The 27,597-nt window shown below is 30.1% G+C and overlaps 1 protein-coding gene across 9 annotated transcripts in view; it reads left to right on the top strand.

Annotated features, from left to right (window-relative positions):
• The first annotated feature begins 8,540 nt into the window (after positions 1–8,540).
• Positions 8,541–27,597, top strand: part of cnn (centrosomin) — a 169,023-nt gene continuing 149,966 nt past the window's right edge. For 4 of the 9 annotated variants that reach the window (XM_014423344.3, XM_014423340.3, XM_014423338.3 and 1 more), the window contains exon 1: positions 17,456–17,969. In XM_014423344.3, the coding sequence (XP_014278830.1) occupies positions 17,773–17,969 (197 nt within the window). In that variant the 5' untranslated portion in view covers positions 17,456–17,772. Of the gene's footprint in view, positions 8,559–9,940; positions 10,148–17,454; positions 17,970–27,597 lie in introns of those variants that run through there. The other 5 variants (XM_014423339.3, XM_014423335.3, XM_014423341.3 and 2 more) reach the window with 3 other exon arrangements.

Raw genomic sequence — 27,597 nt, 5'->3', positions numbered from 1 at the left:
TTATTATAATTACAATTATAATCATAAGGAAGCGGGTGGCTTAGTGGTAAGGCACTGTGTTATTAACTCCAAGAATACTGGTTCAAATCCGGCTGTGGCAGATAATTATTGTATGTTTCACTGTAGCAGTGTGTCAACCCTGTGGGTCCATGAGCCCTACAGGGTGGTTCATGAGACACTCAGCCTCATGAAGTGAGTACCCTTAATTGAGTAAAAATCTTGTGGTCCAGTGTGATTATGACCAAATCACCTCCTTCCACAATCGTTGGTCTAGTAATAGTAATTATAAATTACTGCATCCCTGAAACTTAATGGGTTGTAGGGTACAGATTTTCTTTTTTTTTAACTTTTATATAATCCATTACAAAAGACTGATCTACATGACTATTATAAGGCCTATCTGGACATACGGAGTTGAGCTTGGGGCTCCACTAAACCATCAAATTCCTTCCGAATCCAATTCTTACAGTCCAAAATCCTTCATAAAATCCTTAACACTCCTTACTTGGTCACAAATCAAGTCATCCATCATGACCTTCATATCCTATATGTTGCTGATTTGGCCAAAACCAGATACCATTCCTTCCATGTAAAACTTCCCAATCACCCAAATCCACTTGTTTCTAATCTGGCTTCTCCTTCATTACCTAATAATCCTCCTAGGCGTCTGAAAAGAAGATGGCCTCGGGATCTTTTCTTCTAGAAATGTTGTTGGAGTTCTATCAATGGGTAGATTCTCCACATGTTGGTATCATGTCACTATCTCACCTACAGCAAATTTACTTGTTGTATATATGTTATTCAGTTGTAAATAACAATAAATAAATGATTAAAAAAAAACCTTTATATAAAAAAAACTCCTATGGTCTTAATTCAGATAAGATTTCAGCCTTTTGTAACAAATTTCAAGTTTAAAATATCAATTATTTATTGTACTAAAATTGAGAAATGGGAACATTTTTTAATTTATCCTGTAATTTTTTTTTATAATTTATTTATTGATGTGTACAACTGTATTAAATATATATTCAATAAGTAAATATGATAATCATACAATGGCATGATATAGACATGTGGTGAATCTACCCACTGATAGCATATAGCAATTGCGTTTCTGAAGTAGACAATTTCAAGGCCAGGTTAGAAACAAGTGATTTTGGGTTGTTAGGGAGTTTATCATGGAAGTATTGGTGTCTGGTCCTGGCCAAATCGGCAACACATAGAACATTGTGATCCTGATGGATGACTTGATTTGTGAAGAAGTAATGAGAATTAAGGACTTTATCAAAGATTGGATACAAGAGGAATTTGATGTTTTAGTGGAGCTACAAAGCTCAACTCCTTACATCCAGATGGGCTTTATTATGGCCAAATAAATGTGTGTTTTGTAATTAGTTGGAAGTTTAGATCATCTGTCAAGTAAATTTTGTAATCATCTGAATCAACATAATAATCAATGAGCAGTTTCCATCTTTTCAGTCTTGTATGAGGATTACAGATATAGCCCTAGGTAGTGGATTGAGAGCAGTATTATCTGAGGATACTGTAGGACAGGAAGCCATAGGTTAGGACAGAGGGTAAAGAGGATTTGATGGGATAATTGGAATTTATTTTAATCTTCTAGTTTTCAAGAGTTGTGAGGTGGGATTGGAAGGTTTGAGTTACAATGGAAGGTTCGTTAGTCACTAATAACACACATAGGTCATTGGCATTTCTGTAATATTAGATATCATACATATAATATTATTGATTACATTTCAAGTTGTAAGTATTATTATACTTATACTATTAATTATAAATATAATAAAATATTTATTTCTGTTGTGAACTCAGATTCAAAATTTGTCACTATCACAATATCTTCCCTTACTATTTATTTTTATATCATCATCATAGACATTACAACCAAATATAGGTCTTCCCCGTATCAAGAGATTGCTGTCTTGCACAAGGGTCTGCCAAGCTCTTGTTTCCAGAAATTTCTCTACATTGGCTCATTTCTCTACATTTAACCTCAGTTGTGGTCTTCTCTTTATATTTCCTTCTACTTGCCCAAACAAGAGTTTCTTAATGGGTTAGGTTATCCATTCTTGCTATATCCTCAGTCCTTAAGATTTTTCTCTCAAATATTATTAAACTGTCAGCTTCCACACAGGAAGAGGGCCACTGGTGCATAAGTTAGTACTTGCCCAATTAATTTTCAATACAGAGAGATTTGTTCTTTCTCGACAGCGAATGACTTCTGAATGTTTTTGCCAGAAAAACCAACGAATGATCACCATTTGCTGTTGTCATTTGTCTCTGTTCCTCTGTGCCAGATTTATTGTCTATAAACTCTAGAGCAGCGATTAGCAAACTTTTTTAGCCAGGTCACCTTTTTAGAAAAAAAAAAAAATCATGATTGTCCTAATATAAGTTGAATATATAGGAAAAGAAGAAAAACAGTGCAAAGTAAATTCTGGAATGCATTGTATTTTTGCTGTTTTAATTTTCCTTTTAATACTTTGAGAAAGTGGCATTCACTTGCAGCACCTCTGGCATATGCATAATGCACCTAGTTTGGGAACCACTGCACTAGGTCCCTGTGATAAATAAAACTATTTATACTTTCAAATTTGTAACCTCCAAATGTAACTGTGGGTTGTGGTGGCTGCAGAGGGCTGGTAAACATTTTGGTCTTTGCCTTTTTGATTCGTAGACCTATCTTCTGTCCCATTGCCCCTATTACTTGTTCAACTCCCTCTGTTATCTGGCTACCTTATCTATATCATCTGAGTAGACTAGAATTTGACCTGACTTTGTGGCAGTCATACTGTTTTGTATATATGTAAGTGGAAATAAAAATTATCTAAATTAAAATCAACATTGTTTTCTGTTTTGAGCCATGTTGGTTATCAATTATTTCTTTGATGATCTGTTGTCTCAGCTGTGAAATATTAATCTTGAAAGTGAAAACTTGTTTAAGACAATTTTTTTTAAAATAAAAATAATACATATTTATTTTAATTATTTCATGTTCCATTTTGTCTTTCAGAACATCAGAGTGCTTCACCAAAAGCTGAGTGATATGAAGAAAACCTTACAAAGGGAACTCAAATCATCAGATGTAGGTGGCGGAGACCAGCAGATGATAATGAATAACCATAATTCTGGTTACTATAGCGGTAATCAATACAATAGCAACCATCCGACCCCTTTCAGCGGGCAGGGACCTAATGGGGATGAAGAAGTCAACTTCCTTTATTTAAAGCATGTCATCATGAAGTTTCTGACCAGCCGAGAATATGAGGTAGTGGTATCTTGTGATTTTGAACTTAAAATTCAATTTCTTCCCTTCTGGTTGGTTAGGTTAATTCTATACTAAATATACAATAAAACTTCTATATAACATACATCCATGGGGAAGATTATTTTATCCATTATATAGTGGTGTCTGTTTAGAAGGGGTTAATTAGTGGTGTTTGTTTATATTAGATGAAAGTATGGTTTTGATTTTTTTTAACCTTCACTGAATTATGGAGATCAAAAATTAAGAACTAAAATATAATGGTTCTTATTCCATTTATTTTCTCTTCTTGGACGTTTTAGGAATATTGTGCCCTCTCTTCAACTTTTATAATTTAATACTTTTTAAAAACAGCACATCTGTTCAATTTTTAATTATTAATGGAAAAAAAAACAAGTATATTAATGATGAGTAGACTATGGATAGTTGACTATGGATTGATTATATATGAGAAGATGATTAGGGGTGCGATCGATGAAGAACACAATTAAGTAAAAATTTATTTATTAGTGCCAAAGTTTTGGTCAGGATTTCAGGTCTTTATGAGGGCTAAGAACCAAAACTAGATAACAACCATAATGATTTGATAGAATTTCAGAGAAACAAGAAACATAAGAAGATAGCTGGTAAATAAGTAGTATTGAAGAAAATGCATATTATGATATTATAACCAATGCAGAAATTAAGACCTTTATGGGAAACCTGATATAGTTTCTTATATGAAAAAGGTGAGAATAAAATGGATGGGCCTTGTTTATCATAGAAGTGAAAAGGAGAAGAGGCAGGCCTAGACTTTGATGGACAGATGATGTGGAGGAGGACATGAAGTCACTGGGTGTTGGACATTGGAGAGGACTAGAGGACTGTGATGAATGGAGGAAAATCTTAGAGGAGGCCAAAGGCCATAGCGCCGGAAAAAAAAAATATATATAAGAATATTGAAAGGATATATATAATAGAAGTAGGATTACTATAAGAAAATAGTAATATTAAAATTAAGAATGAAAAAAAAATCTTTATTATGATCTTTTTTATTCATTTCTCCATACCTACTGTATTAGTTATGTTCACCAGATCTAATTACTATTATTTATATTATTTACTACTCTTATCTTATATAACTTTATATCTACTTCTTTAGTTTTGTTATTCTCCTTACATGTTTAATTAATCACGTATTCGTTTTTCTTTATATGTTTTATTTTCTTTTTTCATTATTAATTTGAATAGTATTATTTTCCCTTTAATTTACTGTTTCAATATTCTTATAATATTGTTCTAAGCATTTTCGTCAATACTACTTATGCCTTATACCTATATTGTCTGTTATCTTCTTATGGTTCATGTTTTTCTGTAATTCCATTTAATCAACCGTTATGGTTGTTATCTTGTTTTTGTTCTTAGCATTGATGAAGGCCTGAAATTCTGGCACTAATAAATAAGTTGTTACTTATTTATGTTCTTCATTGACTGCAGCCCCAATCATCTTCTATTATCATTCTTCTATATCTATCATCTTAAAATTATAAGAATTAATTTTAAAATTATTAAAGAGTAAAAAGAATTAAAAAATTAGATTTTAAAATTATTTTTACTTATTTAATATATCCCTGTATTATTGGGTGAATTAAAATTATTTGAATATGTAATATGATTTAAATTTACAACAAAAAGACAAATTAAGAGGAGAAAAGGAATGTTAAAAGCTCTAAGTTTAATTTAATTGTACTATTTATAGTTTAATCTAATTTAATGATGTTTCGTTTATTTAGGCCCAACACCTGACTCGAGCGGTTGCTACATTGTTGAAGTTGAGCCCCGAGGAGGAATGTTTATTAAAAGACACTTTAGATTGGAAGATGTCTTGGTTCGGTTCAAAACCTAGATTACAGGACTATTCACATAGCTGATATTCTGCCTATCTTTAGTCGCTAATGATGTAATTAGTGCAGGCTTTAAATTGTTGGACTTCTAAAAAAGTTAACTTGATCCAATATTGGTAGGTTGAGTAAAAGCTATTTTAATTTTTTTTATTTATTTTAGGTGAATCACTTATATTATTATTGTTTTTAACTATCATAAAACTAAAACCTTATTATGATTATGATCAAGTTATTGGATGATAATTATAAAATAGCTAATAATCCATAATGTATATATGTGTATATTATAATATGAAGTTATTTTCTTCGAATGCTTTTTATTGAAAAAAAAAAAAAAATGAGTATGTTATCTTAGTGGTACTTAAGTCATTTTAAAAATTCTTTTTCATGCATTCATCCCTGTTCTATTAATAACTTATATATGAAACAAACTATTTATTCTCGTTAAATTATAAATAAATGATTTATAAACAGCATATATATTTTTTGAATTCTGAAACAGTAATACTAATTAATTATGGTAAAACTACAGTTTACAGTATTACAGAGCAATAGAAGACTCACTAATGTGTATGAGGTACCAAGTTTTAGTACTAACTATGTGGATTTTATCAGAAAGCGACAACTCTCGGTCCTATTGCAGAACATCTCTTAGCCTTTGATTTACTTTAAGCTCTCATAAAGTGAAAGTAATCCTTTTGAGAATAAAATCAGTTGTTAAAGTACTTTGAATATAGTAATTTAACTTTATTATATAGATAAGTGTTTGACTGTATGTGCCGAAATATGAAGAACGTCAGTGGTGTGGTCAAAAAAGAACAAAAATATTTAACAACTATTTATTTGCTGACGATTTGCCCTCTTTGCAGGACTAAAAAAGATACAAAACAACTAAAAATTGACAAGTAGGATACAAAGAAATGAACTAAGGATGAACAATTTTTATATTTTATTATTATTTCTTTTTTTTCACTTATATTTACCTAATTGTATCTTTTATAACACTGATGAAGCCCTGCAAAGTTGGGGGGAACATCGGCAAACAAATAGTTATTAACTATTTTTTGTTTCTTTTTGACCACACCCCATGACCATCTTCTTCATATTGTTATTTAACATTTTCCATAACTAAGTTTATCAAATATCAAACTTAAAAACAGAGAAATGGCGTTAACAATCTATAAAAAGTATAAAGGAATGATTGAGAAGGGAAGCATAAAGTACAATGTAAGTGACTGAATACACAAAAGAGAATAGGCTTGTTTATTCTAGTGACTTAAAAAGTGTATCTAATTGTAGTTTGAAAACATGGTTATGAGTTAAAATCGCCTGCCATATTCAATAGTGGTACCATAATGTTTTAATGCTAATCAAACATTTAAAACTCCTCTAATAACAAGAAGTCCATAAATACAAATATTTAATTCTGTTATGTAGCCGGAGGTTCCCTTTTATTTGCTGGAAAGATATAATAAACTGAAACCAATGAAACGAATTGTTCGGACCACAACAAAGGAGTGAGTGCGCGAAAACTAATCCTAAGTTTAACAAAATTGTAATGAATTAGCTTAGCTTATAAAGTATTCAAAAATTTGTGGCCTAGATTTGAATATCGCATACATGTTATTTTATTTTAAGTATTAAAATTATTATAAATGATGAATTTATTATTCATAAATACTGACATTTTAAAGGTTGAAAGACATTTTAAACTATATATCTTTTATCAGCATCTTAAAAAAATGAAAAATTAAAAAAAAAAATTTATATAATAATAATAGTTTGGTAGCAATAATAAAATATTTTAAATGTATGTTTATGTAATCATTTATTATTTAAAACAAAAATGAAAGTTTGTTCCCCAAAAAATGTTCACTTTTTCCATTCCTCAAATAAACCTACCAATATATTTTTACTACCTCTCCATTTGAAAAAAAAAAAAAAATCACGCAACCTAATATATTTTAATATTAGAATATTATTGTCATATATCTGGTAAATGCTAACTTACCCTAACTTATTTTATATGGTTGTACTGCTAATTATGAATTTATTACTTTTTATAATATATAGTATTGTTAAACAGAGAATATCGAGATATTAAATTGTTAGTGTATTGGCATAGTTGTGCGACAAGTATGATTGTTTGTGTATATGATTTTAAAAATAAACTTTATTAAAGACAGTTGGGTCTAGGGAACCTTAAGCAATATTTATTTGTCTTTCATTTTGGTGTTGTGAACTAATTTATTATTTTATTTTTTTTAGATTGTATAACTCATTTCTGTATAAATAAATCAGTACAGTTATAAAGGCATTTTGAACGTATGATTTGATATAAAAAGTAGGCAAATAATTGTAACTGGAGCCAGTAGACCCACCTGTCGCGTTAAGGGTTAATATTGATTGATTTGATGTAAATTGTCTAGCGAATATGTTAACTCAACATTTAAACATTAGTTACTACTTGTTACGTTATGCTTAAAGAAAGTTTCTTTTTTGTTTTTATATAAATGTGTACTGTATTGATAATTATATGTGTGTATATATACTATTATTTAATAACAACTATCTTTAGGTGTTTTTTCCTGTCTATTTACACATAACGATTGTTGGAAACAAATAAGTGCTCATTACATGTGAAAAGCTTTGGGGAGTTGTAACAAACTCGTTGTATATGTTGAATATTTGTATTGTAATTTATCTGAAATAGTGCCTCTAAATTTTAAAGATGTAAGATTTTGGCTGTATCTGACTAGTCATGGTAAATATTTGTTATTTACTTTTTATTTTCTGCTTAATTTATTAAATGCTTTTATTTTTTTCATTATTGTTATTAAGGTGTATTATTTTGTTATATTTAACATCACTTCATTGCTTTTTTTAATGAAAAATGGTTATTTATTCTTTATCTTATTTTGTTAAGTTTAATCATTTATTTGAATATAATTATTTTGAAAATGTAATGAATTGCTATAAATATATAAATTACTAAAATTTTTATGAAAGTTTGCATGTTTTTGAAGGATTATATTATTTGTATTTTAGAAAACAATCTTCCATTTTTTGCCTTGTTTGCTTTTGCTTTATGCTTCGAAGCAGTTTTTTCTTGTTTAAAAATTTTTGGTTTGCATATTTTTAAGAGGTTGTTTTTTAAATTACTCAAATCCTGGTGTGGTAAATTATGGCAGGAAATGACTGGTATTCATCAGAATGAATTTTGGTTTAACCCTTTTTTTTTGTGTGTTAATTTAACCTTGAAATGGGTCTCATAGATTTGTTAGATGGGTAAACTTATATAGTGCTGACCATACTATTTCTTAAAAATGTTGAAGGATCAAGAATCATTACCTACACCAATACTTCTGCTGAAGCTTTTCATGGAACAGGTTATGTATATATTCTTTGTTAAAGATAGTATTTTTTGGCTTTTAATTGTTTATCATTTTATAAAATCATGAAGAATCTATTTGTACTTTAGATCAGTTGTCAAATAAATACTCTACAAATAAGTATTCAACATCAAAAAGAGACAGGGAATCGAAATAAATTTTAATTAATATTTTATTGCAGAAGTTGAAATGAGGCACAGTAAACTTCAATTAATCAGGCATGATTAAGATTTTGATGATGCTCGATTTTCAAACAATAAAAATATAGTTATGCATGATGAATTGATGGAGTTGCACATTACAAATTCTACATTCATTTACAACATTTTTAATAATATATGAAAATGGTTCGTGTGCCATTAAAAAAGACCTCAAATAGTACAAAACTATTTATTAGGCACTTTTTCCTTATATTACGTACATTGCCATTCAATGATCTTCCAATTTTTAATAATAATTTCAGGAAACTTTAACTGAAAAGCACTATATTAAAAATTATTACAAATTTTAGATGTTTATTGTTTAAATAAATGCATTCTTATAAGATCGAAATCTTTCCTAATGAACTTGGACTGGATGGAGCTCCACTTCCCATTAAAATTTGTTTTAGTGAAATGCAGGTTTATTATTTCTTCTATTTATTATTTTATAAGGTGATTTTTATCTTATCACAATTTTTTTAGCTTTGTGCATATATTATACTCTTCATCATGCACTAGTGTAAGGCACTCAGCATACAGAAAATGCATTGAGAAAATTAACATTAACAATGTCTATATAAAATGATGAAATATATAGTTAATATATTAATATTTCATCAGGTTAAAATCTGTAGTACTTGAGACTTGTAGGATTTTGAAATATTTTACCTTAAAGGAATGTTAGCAACATCATTGAATGATTTAACATTAATTTAAGTACAACTTGAAAACTTACCTGAGAAATAATTTGTTAACATTGTTAGAACTTTAGTATTAGTAACTACAAGGATCACTTTATACATAAATCAAATTTGGTTTAATTAAAGCATTATTTTTTTAGGTTTAGAAATAAATAACAGAAAAGTAATATTATTGTTTAAAGATAATTCTGATTATCTTTCGCCCTCCTTTAACTGAAAGTTAACCTTAGGTAAACAATGCATTAGAACCTAAGAGAGGTTATTTTTCAATTCACACTGAACGGACTTATACATACTTTTGCATTAAAGAATTTAATGACTTAAAATGGACGAAAGTTTTATTATCGTAAATGTATTAAGTTTAAAATGGATTTTAATTGCAGTTACGTGTGGAAATTGGATTTAGGGTCACTGGATTCTTTATTCGCTCTTATCAGGCGATTAAGATGCTCTTTGTTTTTAACGGTCAGTAGCTAGCCATTCGTTGTGCGTTCAGTTAAACCTTTCCTGATAGTTACTTGTCATAGGAAAGTTTCACTATTGATATATTTGTGGAGTGTGTTATGGAGACTGATTAATTATATTTTTGATCGTGTGTGTGTATTCTTTATTTTTTTTAAGTCAAGTTATATTTAAGAATGGATTCGCTAATAAATCCTGATGAATCCGTTGATATCCATAATACGTAAGTATCCTTTTGTTTCTTTAGTTTTTTCCACAGTACGAGTTATTTATATTGGTTTATACAATTGGTGTTTAGATTTATTTTATAGTGCAATAAATGTTACGCAATTCTTTCTTTTATTTTTGGACGGCTAGGGCCAGCACAGTGGACGGTTTAAAAATAAAGCTTCTATTGAATTATGTTAAAAAGCATTCGGATTATGTTATAGACTTTTTAATTCGTACATCAGCTTTTTAATTAAACTATCTTGAGATAACGAATTTTGTATCTTTTGTGTTAATGTGTTTTTGTTATCAAAACATTTGGCTGGTTTTGATAATGTTAACATCTAAAATTATTTGATTTTTGCTTAAACAATGTTCTCAGAGTAAAAGTCATATTTATAACTTACATTAGGTACCTATGGGTGTCATTATTAAGTGTTATTTAAGTACTTTTTTTGCTATCAAGTAATATTATTATGACTATAAACGACGATTTTTTTCTCTACAATGATGTATTCAGTGTATAACGTCTTGTATAAACGAAATATACAAAAGTTTTTAGAGGAGTTATTGCCTTGAGCGATTTATTTATAAAATTGAGAAAATATATCCCCTGACCTTGGGCTCTGAGTTGGATTTTTTGTTTTGTTGGATTTCCAATTATGAAGCCCTTATAATAATAGTTCTGGTGTTCCTGAATTGTAACTTCTTAATTTAAAGTAAAATTTACTAAATATTACAGTTATCTAAGGTTGTATATTCAAAATATTGCGTTATACATTTGTAAACAATGTAGGCACTGGTTTTGTTGACATTTTAGCTATCAATAATTGAAAAAAAAAACTAAGTTAATTCTGCCATTAAATACATTTTTATTTGTTATATTTCTGATGTGGAAATATTGTAGACATCGGTATAGTGATAGTATCACAATAGTTAATGATGCATCTTATTTTATATTTACACTGAAACATTTTCTTAGTTATATTCCTGAATGAAAAAATCTTTTACCATCAATATTATTAGATATTTTTAATCCGTTTTTGTGTATGTTGTGACAATTCGTGGAAAAAGGTTGTGGTGTCTACCCTTTTGACTACACTGCCTACTTTCATGTTATGTTATTGGAAATATAATTTATTCCTTTTCAAAATAATTTTCGATTCTTCCCTGAGTTGCTTTAATAGTGGCATATCTGACTAAAAAAAAGGATTTTATTTTATCTTTGACGTTATTTAAACTTTTTTTTCTTTTCTTGCTATGATTCCCTGATCATTCTGACATATGGGGGAGGTGGGTGGGGTTGTTATCTACAATGGTGTGATAATCTCTTGAGCAAGCGGAAGTGGACAATTTAATGTCATTAAAGAATCTTCACATCAGAAATAATGTTAATTATAGTTATATATATTCCAGTTTAATTTTTTTATTAAGAATGGAATTTTCGTACCGAAACGTAATTGTTTCAAGTCGTCCTATAAATTCCCATAAATATGAAAAAACCCACGTTATCACTTCATATTGGTCTGAAGCAAAACACGAAAGTATTTGTAAGATCTTTCAATTGGTATAAAAGACGCGTTTTTGTTTTTACATATTACTGTTTTTTTTTTAAATAGTACCACATTTGACGAAAAAGTTTTAGTTTTAATTTGATACAGACGTGTTTCAAAGACATTATCGTTGGTATAGAAGTATCTCTCTGTAATAGTCCCACTGTTGACTGTCCCAAAGCTAGTAAAGTTTTCTAAAAGTAACTAAAGCCTTCAGTACAATCTGAAGAAAACTGAAGGCCCTTCGTAGCCGAGTGAGTTAAATCGCTAACTTTAACTGGCTCGTGACAGTGCGGCGCCCGTTGAAATCCGGCTTGGGGGGAGGGACTATTGTAATTTTTTTTATGACCCTCTTGTCATTTATGGCACACGAAGAGGGGGGTTAACTACAGATTACCACCTTATTCTAACTATGATGGGAGGGGAGGGGGGTTCAAGTTTTCATCATTTCGTGGGATCGCCAAATCTAAAAGTCGTGGCTGTCTGTAGCTTAGGCGCAGGTATTTGCAACTTGGGAACTGCAGCGGTGCGGTGCCGGTTCGACTCCGGCCTTGGGGGTCGACTTTTATTTCTGTGGTGGTCCCACGAAATGAAAACTTGACCTTCCACCATGGTATTAGAAAATGGTGGTACCCTGTGGATGACCTCTCCGTACGTCAGAAATGATCAGGAAGTGGATCATAAAAAAATAATATAATAATGATAACATAGTTGATCCCCCAGGCCGAATTCCAACCGGTTCCGCTGCTGTCACTTGCCAGTCAGAGTTAGCGATTTATTGAGATAAAGCAGAGTGAGCTCGGCTACGAAGGACCTTTAATTCTGCTTTATTTTGTTTCTTCAATATCTCATTTTGCTATATTCTAATTTATATAATATACAAGAAATTAATAATTGATAATAATGTCTCCTTTCGAAAAAGACCTTAGTGGATATTATTAGGTTGTGCCATTAAGATATGGTACCAGGTGTCTGCTGTATTATGGTCTCGTTTGATAATATTTACCGAAAACTATTTGTTCAAGATATAATGTTAGCATTAGCGTGATTTCAGAAAATTATATTATTATTTTGGAAGATTTGGTTTCTATTTATTCTTGGTAAAGGTGTTTATTTCCCCAATTCTAGAATATTGTTTCTTAATAATATAAAATTTAGTGGCATTGAACCAGATTTTTTTTTAGTACTCAATCGTGTCCTTGTTAAATAAAAGGCGATATAATTTTGTAATGCGGCTAAGTTTTTCAGGTTTTAATTTGCCTTTCTTTCTTGTTATACTTAGCTTTCCTAAATTTGTGTACTTTTTCTCTTAATTTAAACACTTCAACGTTTGTTTAGAAATCATCGACAAAATATTCTCTTACAAACTCCTCGATTATCCTCGATGAAAAACAAATGATCAGAATGTTTTTCCTTTGTATTGCCGTCACAGTGCTATAAGTCACTAATCTACCATGATAACCTGAGCATATTTATTAATCTATCAGTTATAATTCATTAGTGTTTCTGTAATCGGTATTACGGATGTTGTAGGGCCACTATCCCGTGTTCGCTTCTTAATACTATTTTTAGAAAATTTATGATTAAGTATTGTAGGTTTCATTGGTGATCTAGAACAGCGGTTCCCAAACTTCCGCGGCCCCAAGTTTATGCCAGCGAATACTTCCTCAGAAGTTTACCAGGAAAAAAAAATTAAAAAACAAATATACAGTGCCTGCATTGCCACATTTACTTAAGACCGCTTTTCTTCTTTTTCTAAAGATAGTTGTGCCGACTTTTTTATTTCATTTTTTTAGATCGACAAAGGTGCCGGGAATTTCTTTAGCCCTAGAAGGGTGCCATGTCGAAAATGACTTCGAAACTGCTGATTTGGATGATGACCATGACCACGTTCTCTCTTCTCTAGTTGAAATAGACATGATCGTTAATTTGATTGAATGAATTATTCTTGTATAAAATATTTTTATTATAGTAGTTTTGTAGTTTGTATGTACTTATGCTTCTTCGTGACTAATAGGAATAAACAAAAACAATTTGCTCTACGACGCTTAGACATTTAAATAAACTTTTCGCGTTCCAACAATCACAGTACCAATAATCAAGCTGTTGGACAGTTGCTCCAACCAGAAACAGTAGCTTCAACATCCAAGTTTAGAACTGTTTCTGTCGGTCAAAACAGTCGGGGTATGAACAGTTTTGAATGTTATGGATTAGATATCGTTCCAACATGTGCAGTACACTAACTGAACTTTGTATTACCGAGCAATAAATCAGTAGATTTATTGATGGAAAAAATATACTGTTTGAGAAGTATCGGGAAAGGAGGGAGGGCGTATGCGCGTAGGAAGGTGGGAATCGTTATACTTTTCGTCTGATCAAGACTAATTAACGATACTGCGCCTGTTCACTTAACTACATATACTGCATTTATATCATCCGAAATTATTATTATCATTAATAATGAATGAGTTGATAATTTTCAAACTTTTCTATTTTGATCGTTAGCTATTACTTTTCTCGCTCCCTTTAACCTCTTCCTCTCCTTAAACCAATATCAAGCCTCTGATGAAGGACATTGCCTTCCGTCTACTACAGTACTGGGCTTTTACTATTCACTGCATAGAATACAGTGTAAATAGTCCCGCCAGACTCATATGTAAATTATAGTTTTATTAGGATCTTTAAATTCTTTTGGAGAACCAGGGGTATCAACTGGGAACAGTACAAGATCCAGGAAGAAAAAAAGGCAATTATTTCACTCCAATTTTTGATTACTTGATTTGATTACTTTACTAGTCTAAATTGACGAGTCTGCCAAGTATACGTAGAGGGAATAAAAAATGGCAGTTGTTTCAAACGTTAAAAAAATTAATTTTTCTGTGTATCTTTACAATTACCAACATAAAAAGATAACCTAAGAGAACATTATTTAAAGTAGAGTAAATTTGCTGAAACATTAGCCCTAATAGAGCTATTTACGTCCAATAGTTCTCGAGATATAGCTTTTTAAAAAGCAACATTTATGACGAAATAAATTAACTAAATGTTAATTTCTATTTGTTCGGATAAAATAATTGATTTTTAAAGAAATTTATCTCAGAAACCATTAGACGTTGAGATGTCTGCCAGCACTCAAAATATAGGTAATTTAACTTCCTATAAAGTAGTTAATTACACGTATTTTCGTAGGGGTAGTGGTTTTAATGATAATTCGCTTATGAATATATTTTTATTCAATTTAATTTTATTCCCTCTACTTATGAAGACTCATCAATTTAGACTAGTAATTATACATAGTTTTCATTAAAGCATTTTGGTAAACTTTATTTATTAGATCAACTTATTTACCATTATAATAATATTTATATGTTTATATAGAATATTATGAAATTATTTACATTTTAACATTACTTAATTATCTACTAGTTGGGGTACAGTTACCCCAACTTGTAAGGGTCAGAGCTGACCGCGTACAATGACCGGCCGATTGTGGCGCCACTCCCCTACACATTATCTATCTACACCTAAACGAGTTTCATCGTAATCAACACCTCCCCCCCCCCCAAAAAAAAAAGTTGTTTTTTTTAAATTTAATTTTTATTTAACTTAATATTGGGTCAATCTATACCAAGTGGTCCTATGATAATAGCTTGACCAATTTTTATTTTGTATGCTGATTCCTCCATATTTCTAGAGACCATAACAATAGGAATAACTTTTTCCCCTAGTCTGCCTCCTAATGGCAGCCATTTTTCTAGGTGTATTCGGACCAAGATCAGTAAATGTAAGCATTTGTGGTTTCGCAGATAAACAAGTAATCTTTTAGTGGATAAGCATATTCTTGGCACTAACTTACAATAGAGTTTGCATCCCATCATAACATCTATTCTGAACTCCTTTAAGTGGTGAAGAAGGTCCCAGGAGCCGATCAAAAGATATATTTTTTGTTTTATTAAATTATTGTTTTCTGCCTTTGATCTATATAGATTTCAAGGTCATTATGTACCGATTTTTTTAATATTACCGATAGAAATTAATGAATTTAAATCTATGAAATTTTTGTAAAAAAATATTTTTTAAGGAAACCAAGGTAAATTCCATTGTAACGTCTTTTGAAACCCTTAAATACCAATTTTAAAATAACAGAAATTTCCAAACTTAATTTTTTGATTTCTATGAAAATTCATATATATGTCATTATCTGAAGATGCGCAGATTTCATTTCTAAAACCTTATAAAAAAAAAGTCATAATTTACAGCTGCAAAATTTATACCTAGTTTGTGACATAGTACCTTCACTTTTCATGTAGTGACAACGCAGAAGCACCTATAATTATGGCTTTAAAAAAAAGATGAAAAAAAAATTGTTAAAATGAGGGAGTGAAATATGAATTTTTTGAGTGAGGAAGTAAAAAGATGCTTTTTGGTCGGCAGAGAAAAATTATCATTTAAAACTTGAAACTGTTTAATATTAATGTAAGAATAGATTTATTCACTCTCTCATTATTTGAAATTTTGGGAAAAATGAAGGAATAAGATTTTCAAAGTTTTTATTTATTTCATTTTTTTTTTTAAGTTACTGTAATTCGTTTAAACATGAAAAATATCACGGAATTCAAAGATCTTTAGCATTTCCCATCGAAAACTAAAAGTCTAGGGAAAGAATTATTTTAAAATTCTCCTGTTTTTACGAAGTTAGAAGGCGAAATGGTAATAGACCACAGCTCAGTTTCCCCAAAAAGACTTCCTCTGTAGATCCAAAGCAAGGGACTGATGAGGGTCTAGCTGGCGGTCTAGAGCAATCCAAGAGGCTATCCACTACCATATATCCCACCTCAGCCATCTTGCAATGTTCCTTCTCCTCCAAGCTGGACCCGCAAACATGTTATGTGAGGAAGTGGAGGGTAAACGTCTGGACGTAGTTTTTATTTTATTTCATTTTATTGACTACAAAAAATAATGAGGCATATTTTTTAATGAATTGAAAAAATCAAGTGTGGCTGGAATATGAATTTTTAAAGCACCTTACTAAGGGGGTCGGTCGGACATGGTTAGGGTGTGAAAAAACTTTTTTAATTTTTTATTTACTACTTATAAATCTGTTTTGGAGTTAACATAAAGCCTGCATAGTTGAACAGGAGTGGAGTAGTTATTATTTTTGTTTTTCAAAGACGCGCTCAAGTTAAAGGTTGAAAAGTTAAACCAGACATATGATTTGCACATTTTCAGATGATCACCCTTATAATGACTTTAAAGTAGTAATAATTTAACAATAAATGAAAAACATTATAACTCTCTACAACAGAAATATATTTCGGCTTGTAAAATGCATCTGAGAGTAATATCGGAATGATTCCTGAACAACGAAGAGTTTTGAGGGGGAAACAAACCAATGGAAAAGTACTGGAGTTTAAATTAGAATTCATTCGATTGACTTCTTATAATTTTTTTAATGTATCGTTAGATTTGTAACGAAAATTGATATCCTTGAAATACTTTCTCCAGTTTTTTTGTATCACTTTTATTTCGCCACATCGTTTTTATAATTTTGTTGTTCCTATTTTATCACTTGCTTGTTTACATTTTAATAAAAATATATATATTAAATTGAACGTTTTATGTTATGACGATGGATGATTTTTTTTGCCAAGCGGATGACACTGATATATCACGCCGTAGATTGTGCCATGCGCTGGCGCGACTACTGTATTTATGTATTCTATAATACATAAATATGTACATCCGGTGGAGCCTGAGGGGCTGGGACCGCTAGCGCTGCCGCGGGATGCTGGCCTACTACCCAGATCGATTCATCAGTATATAGCCAGCTCTCTCGGTGGGAGCTACGTTACTCGCGGAGAGCTACTATCAACAGCTTATCACAAGGAATCAATAGCTCGAGTATTCAGTGAAGAGATGACAACCGACCTGAGAGGGAACAGGAGGTTGAGGATTTGTACCTGGTCGAGGCACGTATTGAGCCCTCAGCTGGCCGTCTTCTCCAAGTTGGAGCTGCCCGTCGTCCACAACAGGCCCCTAGTCGTGAGGATCGCCGAGAGGAAGGACAACGCAAAGGCAGGATAGTTCCATGACCGCTCAGGGGATAACTATCGTCGCCATCGTTATTCATCAACTTTTGTGTTTTTTATTTCCGATTATTAGTCAGATCTTGAACTGCCGTCGTATATTTAGAATTAGAGACTCTGTGAGAACTGTCATTGATAACGTGTGTAAGAGAAGAATGGAAAAATATTCGAGAATCAGGGGCGAAACTACGAGGTTTGGGTAAGTAGTCTATTTTCTATTATATTTTGTCTGCCTTAAGTGTGGTCAGTTTATGTGTTCTACCCATGTTAATACTACCTATCGAATACCTAGGCTATATCAAAATAAATTTCGTCTTAAGTATATTGAAAACTACAATAATTATGACTTTTTTGTGGTTTTTATTACTAATTAAAAATTATTTATGATAACAATATTGAATTAATTCTATGGGGCTTAAACGTTTGTCGTTCGTAGCCTCATTGTGCCCAGGTATCGACGAAATTTCTCAATTATTTGGGCTCATTATTGCACCCCCTACCATATTGGAACATATTTGTTCTTTATTTTATTTTCTAAATTGTTATAAAAAACAGAAAGCAACGAATGGAAAACAGAAAGCAGAATTATTTTATTTATTTTTTTAAGTAATCTATTTTAAAATTATAGAAATGAATTGGATTTGTGTTTTGCATGATTAAAAATAATTGTACAAAGGGTCAGCCTAGCCACTGTGGTTGATTTGCGATATTAACTCAGCTTTTATTTTGTGTGTTATCAAAAGCGATAAACCGCTTCATTTTTGCTTTTTTTTTTTTTTTAGCTAACAATCAGTTGTTTTTGTTGTAACCAATCAAGAAAAATTGTTACCCTAGACTCATAAAAAAAAATATCACTGATTACTATTTTTTATTCATGTTATTAACTTGATTTCAAAATTACTTTTTCTTGTAACAGTTAATGATTTAGCAACCACAGTGCATCAGTTACTCATTTATATTCTACTTTCTGTTTTTCAGGATGCTGATGGAGTAGCCCAATGGATGAATGTTTAGTTTATTTAATTCGAAAATATTTTATTCACATTTATCTCTTCTGAAGAATTTTCCATGACAATAACTTATTTAGTTATAATAAAAAGTAAAAACCATGCTATAAGATCCACATGAGAGGTGTGTAAGGATGTGGAGAAGTACATGAAAATGATTTTGGCACTGTAGGCAGTTTCTTAAAAAAAACAAAAAACTTTTTGATTATTCCATTGTTTTTTTGAATTTAAAAATATTAAATGTATACGTGATGAATGACTGTTCAGTTTGAATCTGTTTTATATTTGACAATAAATGAAAGAATTTTTATAATTATTTTCAATAAATGAATACCAAAATATGTTGTTTCTTGGATTTTTCCTTTATCTATTTAATGTAAATAAGTGTTTATTTCAAATTTTAGGTAACAGAATTGTGTAATTTTGAACCTATAATTTTTCAAGTAACAATTAATTGTAGAAATACAATTTTTTTTCATACAGATTTGAAAAAAAATCTTTATTCTGAGATTAACTATCCTTATACGATCAACATACGAATAAAAAAACTAGTTGAACCTATAATTTTTTAAATAATAATTTATATTAAAATAGATTTTTTTTGCGTAGAGATATGAAAAAGAACTTCATTCTGGGATTAATTAAACTTATGATCAAAGCACGAATCAAAAAACAATTTGAAACTATAATTTTTTAAATTATGATTTATTTTAGAAAAAGAATATTAATTTTTTTCCGAAAAAAATTTACGGGAGCTGTTCAACTTTAGGATTGGTGTTGATTCTCACTTCATTGTTTGCAAGAAGTTATACTATTGCAGGGCCTTGTCCATGAATTGTTGACTCCCTTTCAAATATATAAAAACATCCTTCCTTGAATTTAGAAAAAATAATTGAATTTAAAATTTTAATTTTTACCAAAAAGAAATTGAAAGAAGTACTAATGATAGTTCTTAAAATTATTAAAAAATATGGTAAAAAAAAGTAAAAAGCACGGAAGGCTTTTAATTGAATTATTCTCTACAGAATTTATGGGTATTTTCAAAAAATGATTTTTATTAATTGTAAAAAAAATACATAAATAAAGTGTAAGTAAGAGTTTTTTTTTTTAATTTTTATATATACGTTTATAACTATTACATTGCTTCAGGAAACGCCCTTAAACAATTAATTTTTCTTTGCTACTTATTTTATATGAGCTATGTTTTACTTTTGATAGGTGTTAGTATCGGACTATTAGAAGATATTTCATGAATTATGTCGGTTACTAGAACCAGCAATTTTTTTTTTAATATTTATTTATTTTTTTATGAATTCCCTAATCATTCATTGAGACCGTGAACAAGTAAAAAAGAACGGAAGTTGCTGATTTCTCACTAAATGTGACTTATGCGACATGTGACTAACGACAGTCAAGTGGGTAATAAGTGAGTCATCCTCTCTATTGGTGAGATACTCCCTCCATTTTCTGTTTGGAAAAAGGATTTTCTTGTTTTTCATGGAATTATCGATACAGCAACCCGGTCATACATTTTCAAGTAGGAAGTTATTTACTCTTAGAAATCGATTTTAATCAGCGATACTTCACGTTTTACGTTTATACTAACTCATCACCAATTGTTTTACCGTTTTCAGTTTAGTTTATTGTCTTACGTAATGTTTCGATTGTAATATGTAATGTGTACTTATATCGTTTATTGTTATCTATTAGACTTCCGCTGACAATTTAAGGATTTGTTATCTCCTGAATTGGCGGAAGTCCTAATACAGCTGTGGAATGTTACATATGTATTAGTTATTATAACAGTTGAATTTAGCAAAAAAAAAATATTAGTTTCAACAATAGTTAATTTTTGCCCATCACTGTCTACAACTAAGTGCTTAGTGAACCAGGGGCGTACCAAAACTCCACACTACCAAGCAAAAATTATGCTAAGGCCTGGAACATAGAAGGGAACTTTACGTTGAAGTTAATAGGCACACTAATGTAATTATCTGTAAAACCGTTCATTTAATTGAAAATGTGAAGAGAATTGAAGTTATAGTAAATGTTGTTTCCAATAATTTGGAATGTCTACAATGAAAATTCAGTAAGCCGCTCTCAAGAAATTCGTGCTTCTTTCTCTGTTTTGTTCAGACCTATTTCAATTTGAATACTATGGTTCCCAAAATGTATTTACAGTTCTAAAAAGTAAGAAGTGATTATAAAATTGAATTAACCTGGTTAATTTTTCAATTAATGTTTTCTTAGAACAGTTATTAAAAAATCTATTTCTTCTAAGGAAAAGATGAAAATATAAAGTTTAATACAAATACATTATTGTCTGTTATAACGGAGAAAGGTATTTAAAATAAATATATCAGAATGTTCAATGTTTACTACAAAAAAGTGAGTTTGAATTAATAGTAATTAAAAAAATCAATATAAACAACAAAATGTGAGCAAGCTGTGAGTAACTCTCCGGCCAGGAGTGAACACAAGGAAGGCAATGTACTGTTACGATCTTTAAAGGGTAACCTGTTCACTTTACATCAGGATCCCAACAATATTTTGTCTAAGATTCCCTGATCAAATTGCGGTAATGGCTAGTATCCGAAAAATCATAAACTTTGTTTTCTTTCGCAAATGGCTGACGTTAGTGTTACTTCCGTAAACATGAATATTAGCTTATTGGTTAAATATTTTGTAAAAATTATTCCATAAATCAAAACTTATTTCACCATAATTGTAAGATGGTTTGAGTGGTGGCAAAGAAATGAACAAATGAGCAGAAAAATTGTTTACTAGTAACTGACGTTCGCACTACTTAGCATGGCATAAAAAAAAGCACTATTCTTTCATGATTTAACCCTGATTGATTCCAAGTCCTGAAAAGTGGGATCAAACTTCATTTATTATTACTAATGAAAAGCTTTTCTACTTTTTTGTACCTTTCTTGACCCCCTTCAGTACCATCTTCCTGAAATCATCACATACAAGCTACGAGTAATCTTGCAACAATTTATAAACAGAGAAAAAAAAAGTCACATTTTTGAAAAAAAAAAAACTATTATTTGTTGTGTATTCCCAAAATATATTTTCTATTACGGCAAATCTTCCATACAACCCCAGAATGGAAATGTGGCGATTCGTTTCTCGGAGTTACCGTGAAATAAATATTGATTGACCTAGGGGGAATCGAACCCACATCGTTCTGAAGCTAGCACTTTGGGACCCTCGCCAACTTGCTCAGGTCTCGGGTTCTTTTTTTCGGACCTGTTTTTGTTTTCCCCAAAAATTGAACATTTTTTATAACCAAAAATCATAAAGTTGAAATTCGTAATTAGAGCAAGGTAGAAAACATAAATGAGTAAATTTTGTGGCTTTGTGGCTATTAATGCTAACTCTTATTTACCTCATTTATTATTATTTTTTCTTATTTGGAGATTATCGTCCTTATGTCCTCATACCTATAGGAACCAATAGGTTACCAATCTATTCTAGTCTAGATAAAAAGTCAAGATTTATTCCGTGGGCCTGCCACGAAATATAATCAACCTGCTCAGACCGGATTCGAACCGCTTCTGACACGAGAATGCTTGGTTTGTGGCATCAACCCGCTCGACCATCCACTGCCCTTTACATGTCATTTTTCGTTGTAGTTTCAGATATAGTATGGAATTATTTTTCAACTCCTTTAATTAATTTTGTTATAAATATTGCTCGTATTAAGATTTGTATTTTATTGATTTAAAGTACGGTAGTCAATTAAATAATAATATCCTTACTAGCGAAATATAAATTATTACCTTTTTAGTAGTGTTAGTAGAATCCTATTGTACTACCTCGTAGATCTTTAGAAGCATTTGAAAGATTTCCTCTACAAGGTCGACCTTTAAAGTTATTTCGAGTTTTGAAAAAAAAAAAAAAAAAAATTGTGTCCGCATTGCAGCCATAGAATGCCTTCTTTCCTAACCCATGTTCTGTGTTCTCCTAAATATCTCTCCCCAAAATATATTTCTGCTGAATTGTGTTTCCTTCACTGTTGGAATGTACGAGTAGGTCCCCCAGGCCGTGTGTTACTTAGGAATGTGTCTTTATAATTTATAGAGAATATTTTGGTTTCTATCTTAGAGGTTAATACTAAAAGCGATATTATTGTTATAAAATATTTGCTTTATTTATTTTATCCTATCATATGTTTCTTATTATGGCAAGTCCAGGCATGATCATCCTATGCACATCATCTGTCTACTTTTGAACACAATGGACTTGATCATATTTTTAGCACGGGTAAATGGGTATCATCACTTAGTTGAATGTTCAAAGCTAATTGTTTTTAGAATCGATTTATAACAATCGATAGTTTGAACCTTCTAATTCCTGGTCTCATTGTTGTGACAAAAAGCATTTGTTTTGTGAAAAAACGAACTCCACGTTAATGAAGAAATCCTAGAAAAATTTTGAAAGTTGAGAAACTAGGTAAAATTCACAGTTTTAGATATTTTTTTGTCTCTTTTTTTTAACTGAAAAAATATTTTTCTTGTGTCCATGATATCCCATCATATCCATGATATCCTAGTATCCATAAAACCTAGTAACATAGTAGCATAGTACAAAAAATGATTTGAATTTTTATGTAAAGCAATACATTTGGAAGTAGGCACCTTTTTATAAAATTTACATAAAGGGATGTTTTTATGTAAATTTTATATTTTGTTTTGAAATATTGTTTATTTGAGGTAAGTAGGTTAAAACTAAGAAATATGTATTATTTTTTTTTACTTACCGGTTGTCAAGAACATTAGTAATTGCTTGTATTGTTGGTCAAATAGTATTTTTCTTCTATTTGTATCCGTATAATTTTATTTCCTCGATACGAATATTTTTTTTTTAAATGTCTTGTATCGCTTATGTGATAATGATTAATTTTTTTAGTCTCGAAACTACGCATTTAAATTTAATTTTTTTTTTTTCCGGAAAAATCATCCCACTATTATTGTTTTGGCATGACGTCATTTCAGCATACACTTCAGCTTATCTACTCAGCGCCAGTGTTATTTTAATTTTATTTTTGTTTCCTTTCTTATTCAAGCCTGTCGTTCTTGTGCAGTAATTGCAAAAATAGACTCCTCAAAAGTTGTTCAACCAAGTGCCAAAATGCGACAAAACTAGAAACATTTGGTTAAAACTGATTAGAAGGAATCCAAAATTATCGAATCTAAATAATAATTATGTATTTGTGAAGATCTCTTCGATGTATGAATAATGCAAGATACAAATTGTAGGTTCATTTGAGGTTATATTATTAGGTTATTTAAAACAACCTTAAATTAGAACAGTATTAGAAAAATTGTTAGAAACTGAGTATCAGCAATACATAAAGTATTTTTAGTAAATAAATTTTAATTTAGAATATATATATCACAGATGTTTTATTAATTATTAATCAATATAAACTCTGCAGAACCGAAATCTACGTTTGATCCAACAAAAAAAAAATTCGCTAATATTAAAAAATTGATTCTGAGCAAATTTGTATTTCTTGCGTTCATAAAAGTGTATTCCATGTTTGTTTTTGAAAAAAAAAATAATGAAAATTCTTTCTAACGGCAAAATACGTAATAATTTAAAAATAGGTTAACAGTGTAATATTCTAATTTTTTTGAGGATAATTTAATGCTTTATTCTTTATTATTATTAACTTTTTTATCAGTAGTTGGAGGAAGTTTATTATTTTGATTAATTTTCCCTTACCCTATTTTTATTTGTTTTCCTACTCTTGTTATTACTAGTGTAAATAGCTAAATCAGTGCTGTTTCTTTATATCTAAATGACGTCGCATACGAACCTCTATCACAGCTGTTGGCATCTATCCTTTTGTTGGCACACAGATTAAAAACCTTAGTTTGTAAAATTAAAATTAAAAATTAATTCTTTGTCTATATTAATTAAAATATATGATTTGGCTTCTGAATTGGCTGAGAGTAATATTAACATTATTATTGTACTATTTTATTTGTTTTTTTCTCTCAAAAAAGAAATAATTAAACAAAGCCTAATTGATTATTATTGTTATTCATTTTTTTTTTGAAAAACATTATGTTGTTTTCATTTACTGTTTGTTAAAGACAGGTTTAATTGGTTATACTGATGGTATAGGGTTTTAGTACTGATTTGTTCTGTTTCTGATACATTAGTATAATTTTATTTCCCAAAAGGAATTGTTCTATTTAAAATAAGTCACTATTATAATTACTATCGGTTTTCTGTTATATCAAAATTAATTAAACAAAGATGTATAAACATTATATTATCTTCTCATCTACCTATTTGACTTATATTATTTTTGAGATGCTTCGGATCAAATTACTTTTCATATATTCCTAAAAAAAAAAAAAATCATTTCGATTCAGAAAAAAAAATCATATTCGGTGAACGAAATTATTTAATCAATAAGGAACAATCTCCAAACTATGAATCAGTGGCAAGATCTAATATAATTGGAAACATTGCATATTTAATTTTTTTGCCTAGAATAATTCGAAATGTCGGTGTAAATAAAATGAATTTAGTCAGAAAATGAGCGAAATTCATTTTTACCTGGAGCTCATATTTATTTTGCTTATTTAGTAACTCTGCATAGAACAGTAGTTGATTTTATGCTTTTGTAACAACTTTTGATGATCTGAATTAAACGCTTTAATTTAGTATTAGTTTCCTTTAAGTATGGATACTTTTCAAGTATGTTTGGAGGGTTTATTCAGGAAAAATAAACATTCAGATATGAATAAACTTTTATTTTAATACTTGTTGAAGTTTCAGCCTAAGTTGAAGGCCTCCTTATCATTATCCTAAAGGCATCTTCTATGAATACTTTCTACTAATTTTTTCCAATGACATAATATTGACATAGTATTCACGGCAATGACAAGCAGTGGAAATCTACGGTATCCATTTTTTGTGTACTAAATGATACTATGTATTCCATGAAAATTTTATTAGGGGTATTCATGATGTGTTAAATGTAAAAAGTTTTAGCATGCTAAAATGTTATAAATATAGGATTGTAAGTGTCTCAATTTCAAGTTCATGCTATATGTTAAATGCAGATGAGTTCCAAGCGGATATTCTAGACAACTTATTTCATAACCTTCTAATCTTTACGAGATAATAAAATCGCCAATAACTTCATCACATAATCGTTCCTCTACTTCACTTGTTCCTTGTTTCCTCTCCTACTTTTTTCCCATTACTTCGTTATTATTTTTATTCATTTCTTTATTACAGTTTATATACGTCCAAAGCAAAAATAACACAAACCAAGCATGAACTACCAGCAACTGACCTATCAACACAACAAACTATATAGTGTGGAGCTCAGCTGTATGTTGCGTGACGTCATTCTCCATTTAACAGAGGTGTTAAGTCTCTCACCGTGTTAAATGTTGTGTTATTAAATACTAAATAAGGAAATATTTCTCCATTCAACACACTTTAATCTGTTAAACTAAAGGTCATGAATAACCCCTATTGTGAAAAAATCCTTCCAACAACTTCCCCACTATACACATAAGGTTCCTATATCGACGTTTCGAGCCTGCCCCCCGTTCTTCAAGATTATCCCTCTTACTAGTAGTTACATCTTCTTATATATCCATATTTAATACTTTCTCATAAGTTAGTTGTTTTATAGTGTATGCTAGTTTTATATTTACTAGTAAGAAGGATCATCCTAAAGATAGTGAGAGAGCTTTGAAATGTTAATACAGAAACATTATATGTATAGTAAAGAAGTTTTATGAAGGATTTTTTTTACCATAAAACTTACATGGAATGAAAATATAAACAATCCAGTTGAAAAAGTGTCTAACAGTTTTTTTTTTTAATGGAAAATTGAAATTTATCATACATTGTCTTGCGCATTGCCTAATTGCTTAGTCATAATTTACTCTTGGTATTATTTAATTAGCGTTCTATAGCCAATCAATGCTATTAATCTTAAAATAATTTATATCGTTATCAATCCATTGATAATATTGCTATCATAATCCATTTCAATTTTCTATTCTTGAGAAAACATTAAACGTGTTTGTGTGTATAATAAGTTTTTCCTACCGTAGTAGTTGTTGCGGCCTACACCCACTACCGATTTGGAATAAAAGGGCGTCCCTCTCTGAAAATATTCGAAAATTAGGTTAGTTAATTAAGTGCATTTTAAATTACTTTTATTGCATATTTATGCTTGTTAAAACCTTACGCGAACACCCAAACATGAGGAATGATAATAATTTAAAATAAGTAAACATCTTATAAAATAACATGGTTTAAGCCAGAATATTGCTTTTTAACTTTAAAGAAAAAATCATCCAGTATGAAAAATATTATGTAAATTATTAAGTAGTTTGCTATTCGAAAGCAATTGAATGTAATTTGTTTGCTATTTTTGGTTAGAGCTTTTTAAAATAAAAAAAAATATACTTTGTAATAACACAACTTCAGTTGATCCACTTTACTCTCAACACAGTTTGTTTCATTTTTTCAACATTTCGGCCCTTTGGCAACAATGGTTGTTAGCTGTGTTATTGTGATTTGGCAAAAAGAAAAAAATAGTTGTTGATACATTGAGATTATATACTTTAACATTTAACATAGGCAATTGGCCTGTAAGTGCAAAACGTTTTTTAATGAATTGTAACAAATAAATTATTATTTCTTCTTGTGGCCTAAAGGCCGAAACGTTTGAGAATCAAAATAAACTTTGTTGAGAGTAAAGCGGATCAATTGAAGTTGTGTTATTAAAGTTAACCACTCTCAAATAATTAATTAATAAATATATCA

Source organism: Halyomorpha halys, unplaced genomic scaffold, assembly GCF_000696795.3.
Source record: "Halyomorpha halys isolate HHAL.00 unplaced genomic scaffold, Hhal_1.1 Scaffold417.1, whole genome shotgun sequence".
Classification (NCBI taxonomy): Eukaryota; Metazoa; Arthropoda; class Insecta; order Hemiptera; family Pentatomidae; genus Halyomorpha; species Halyomorpha halys.
The sequence above is the reverse complement of the archived record's forward strand: the minus strand, read 5'-3'. Positions and strand labels throughout refer to the sequence as shown.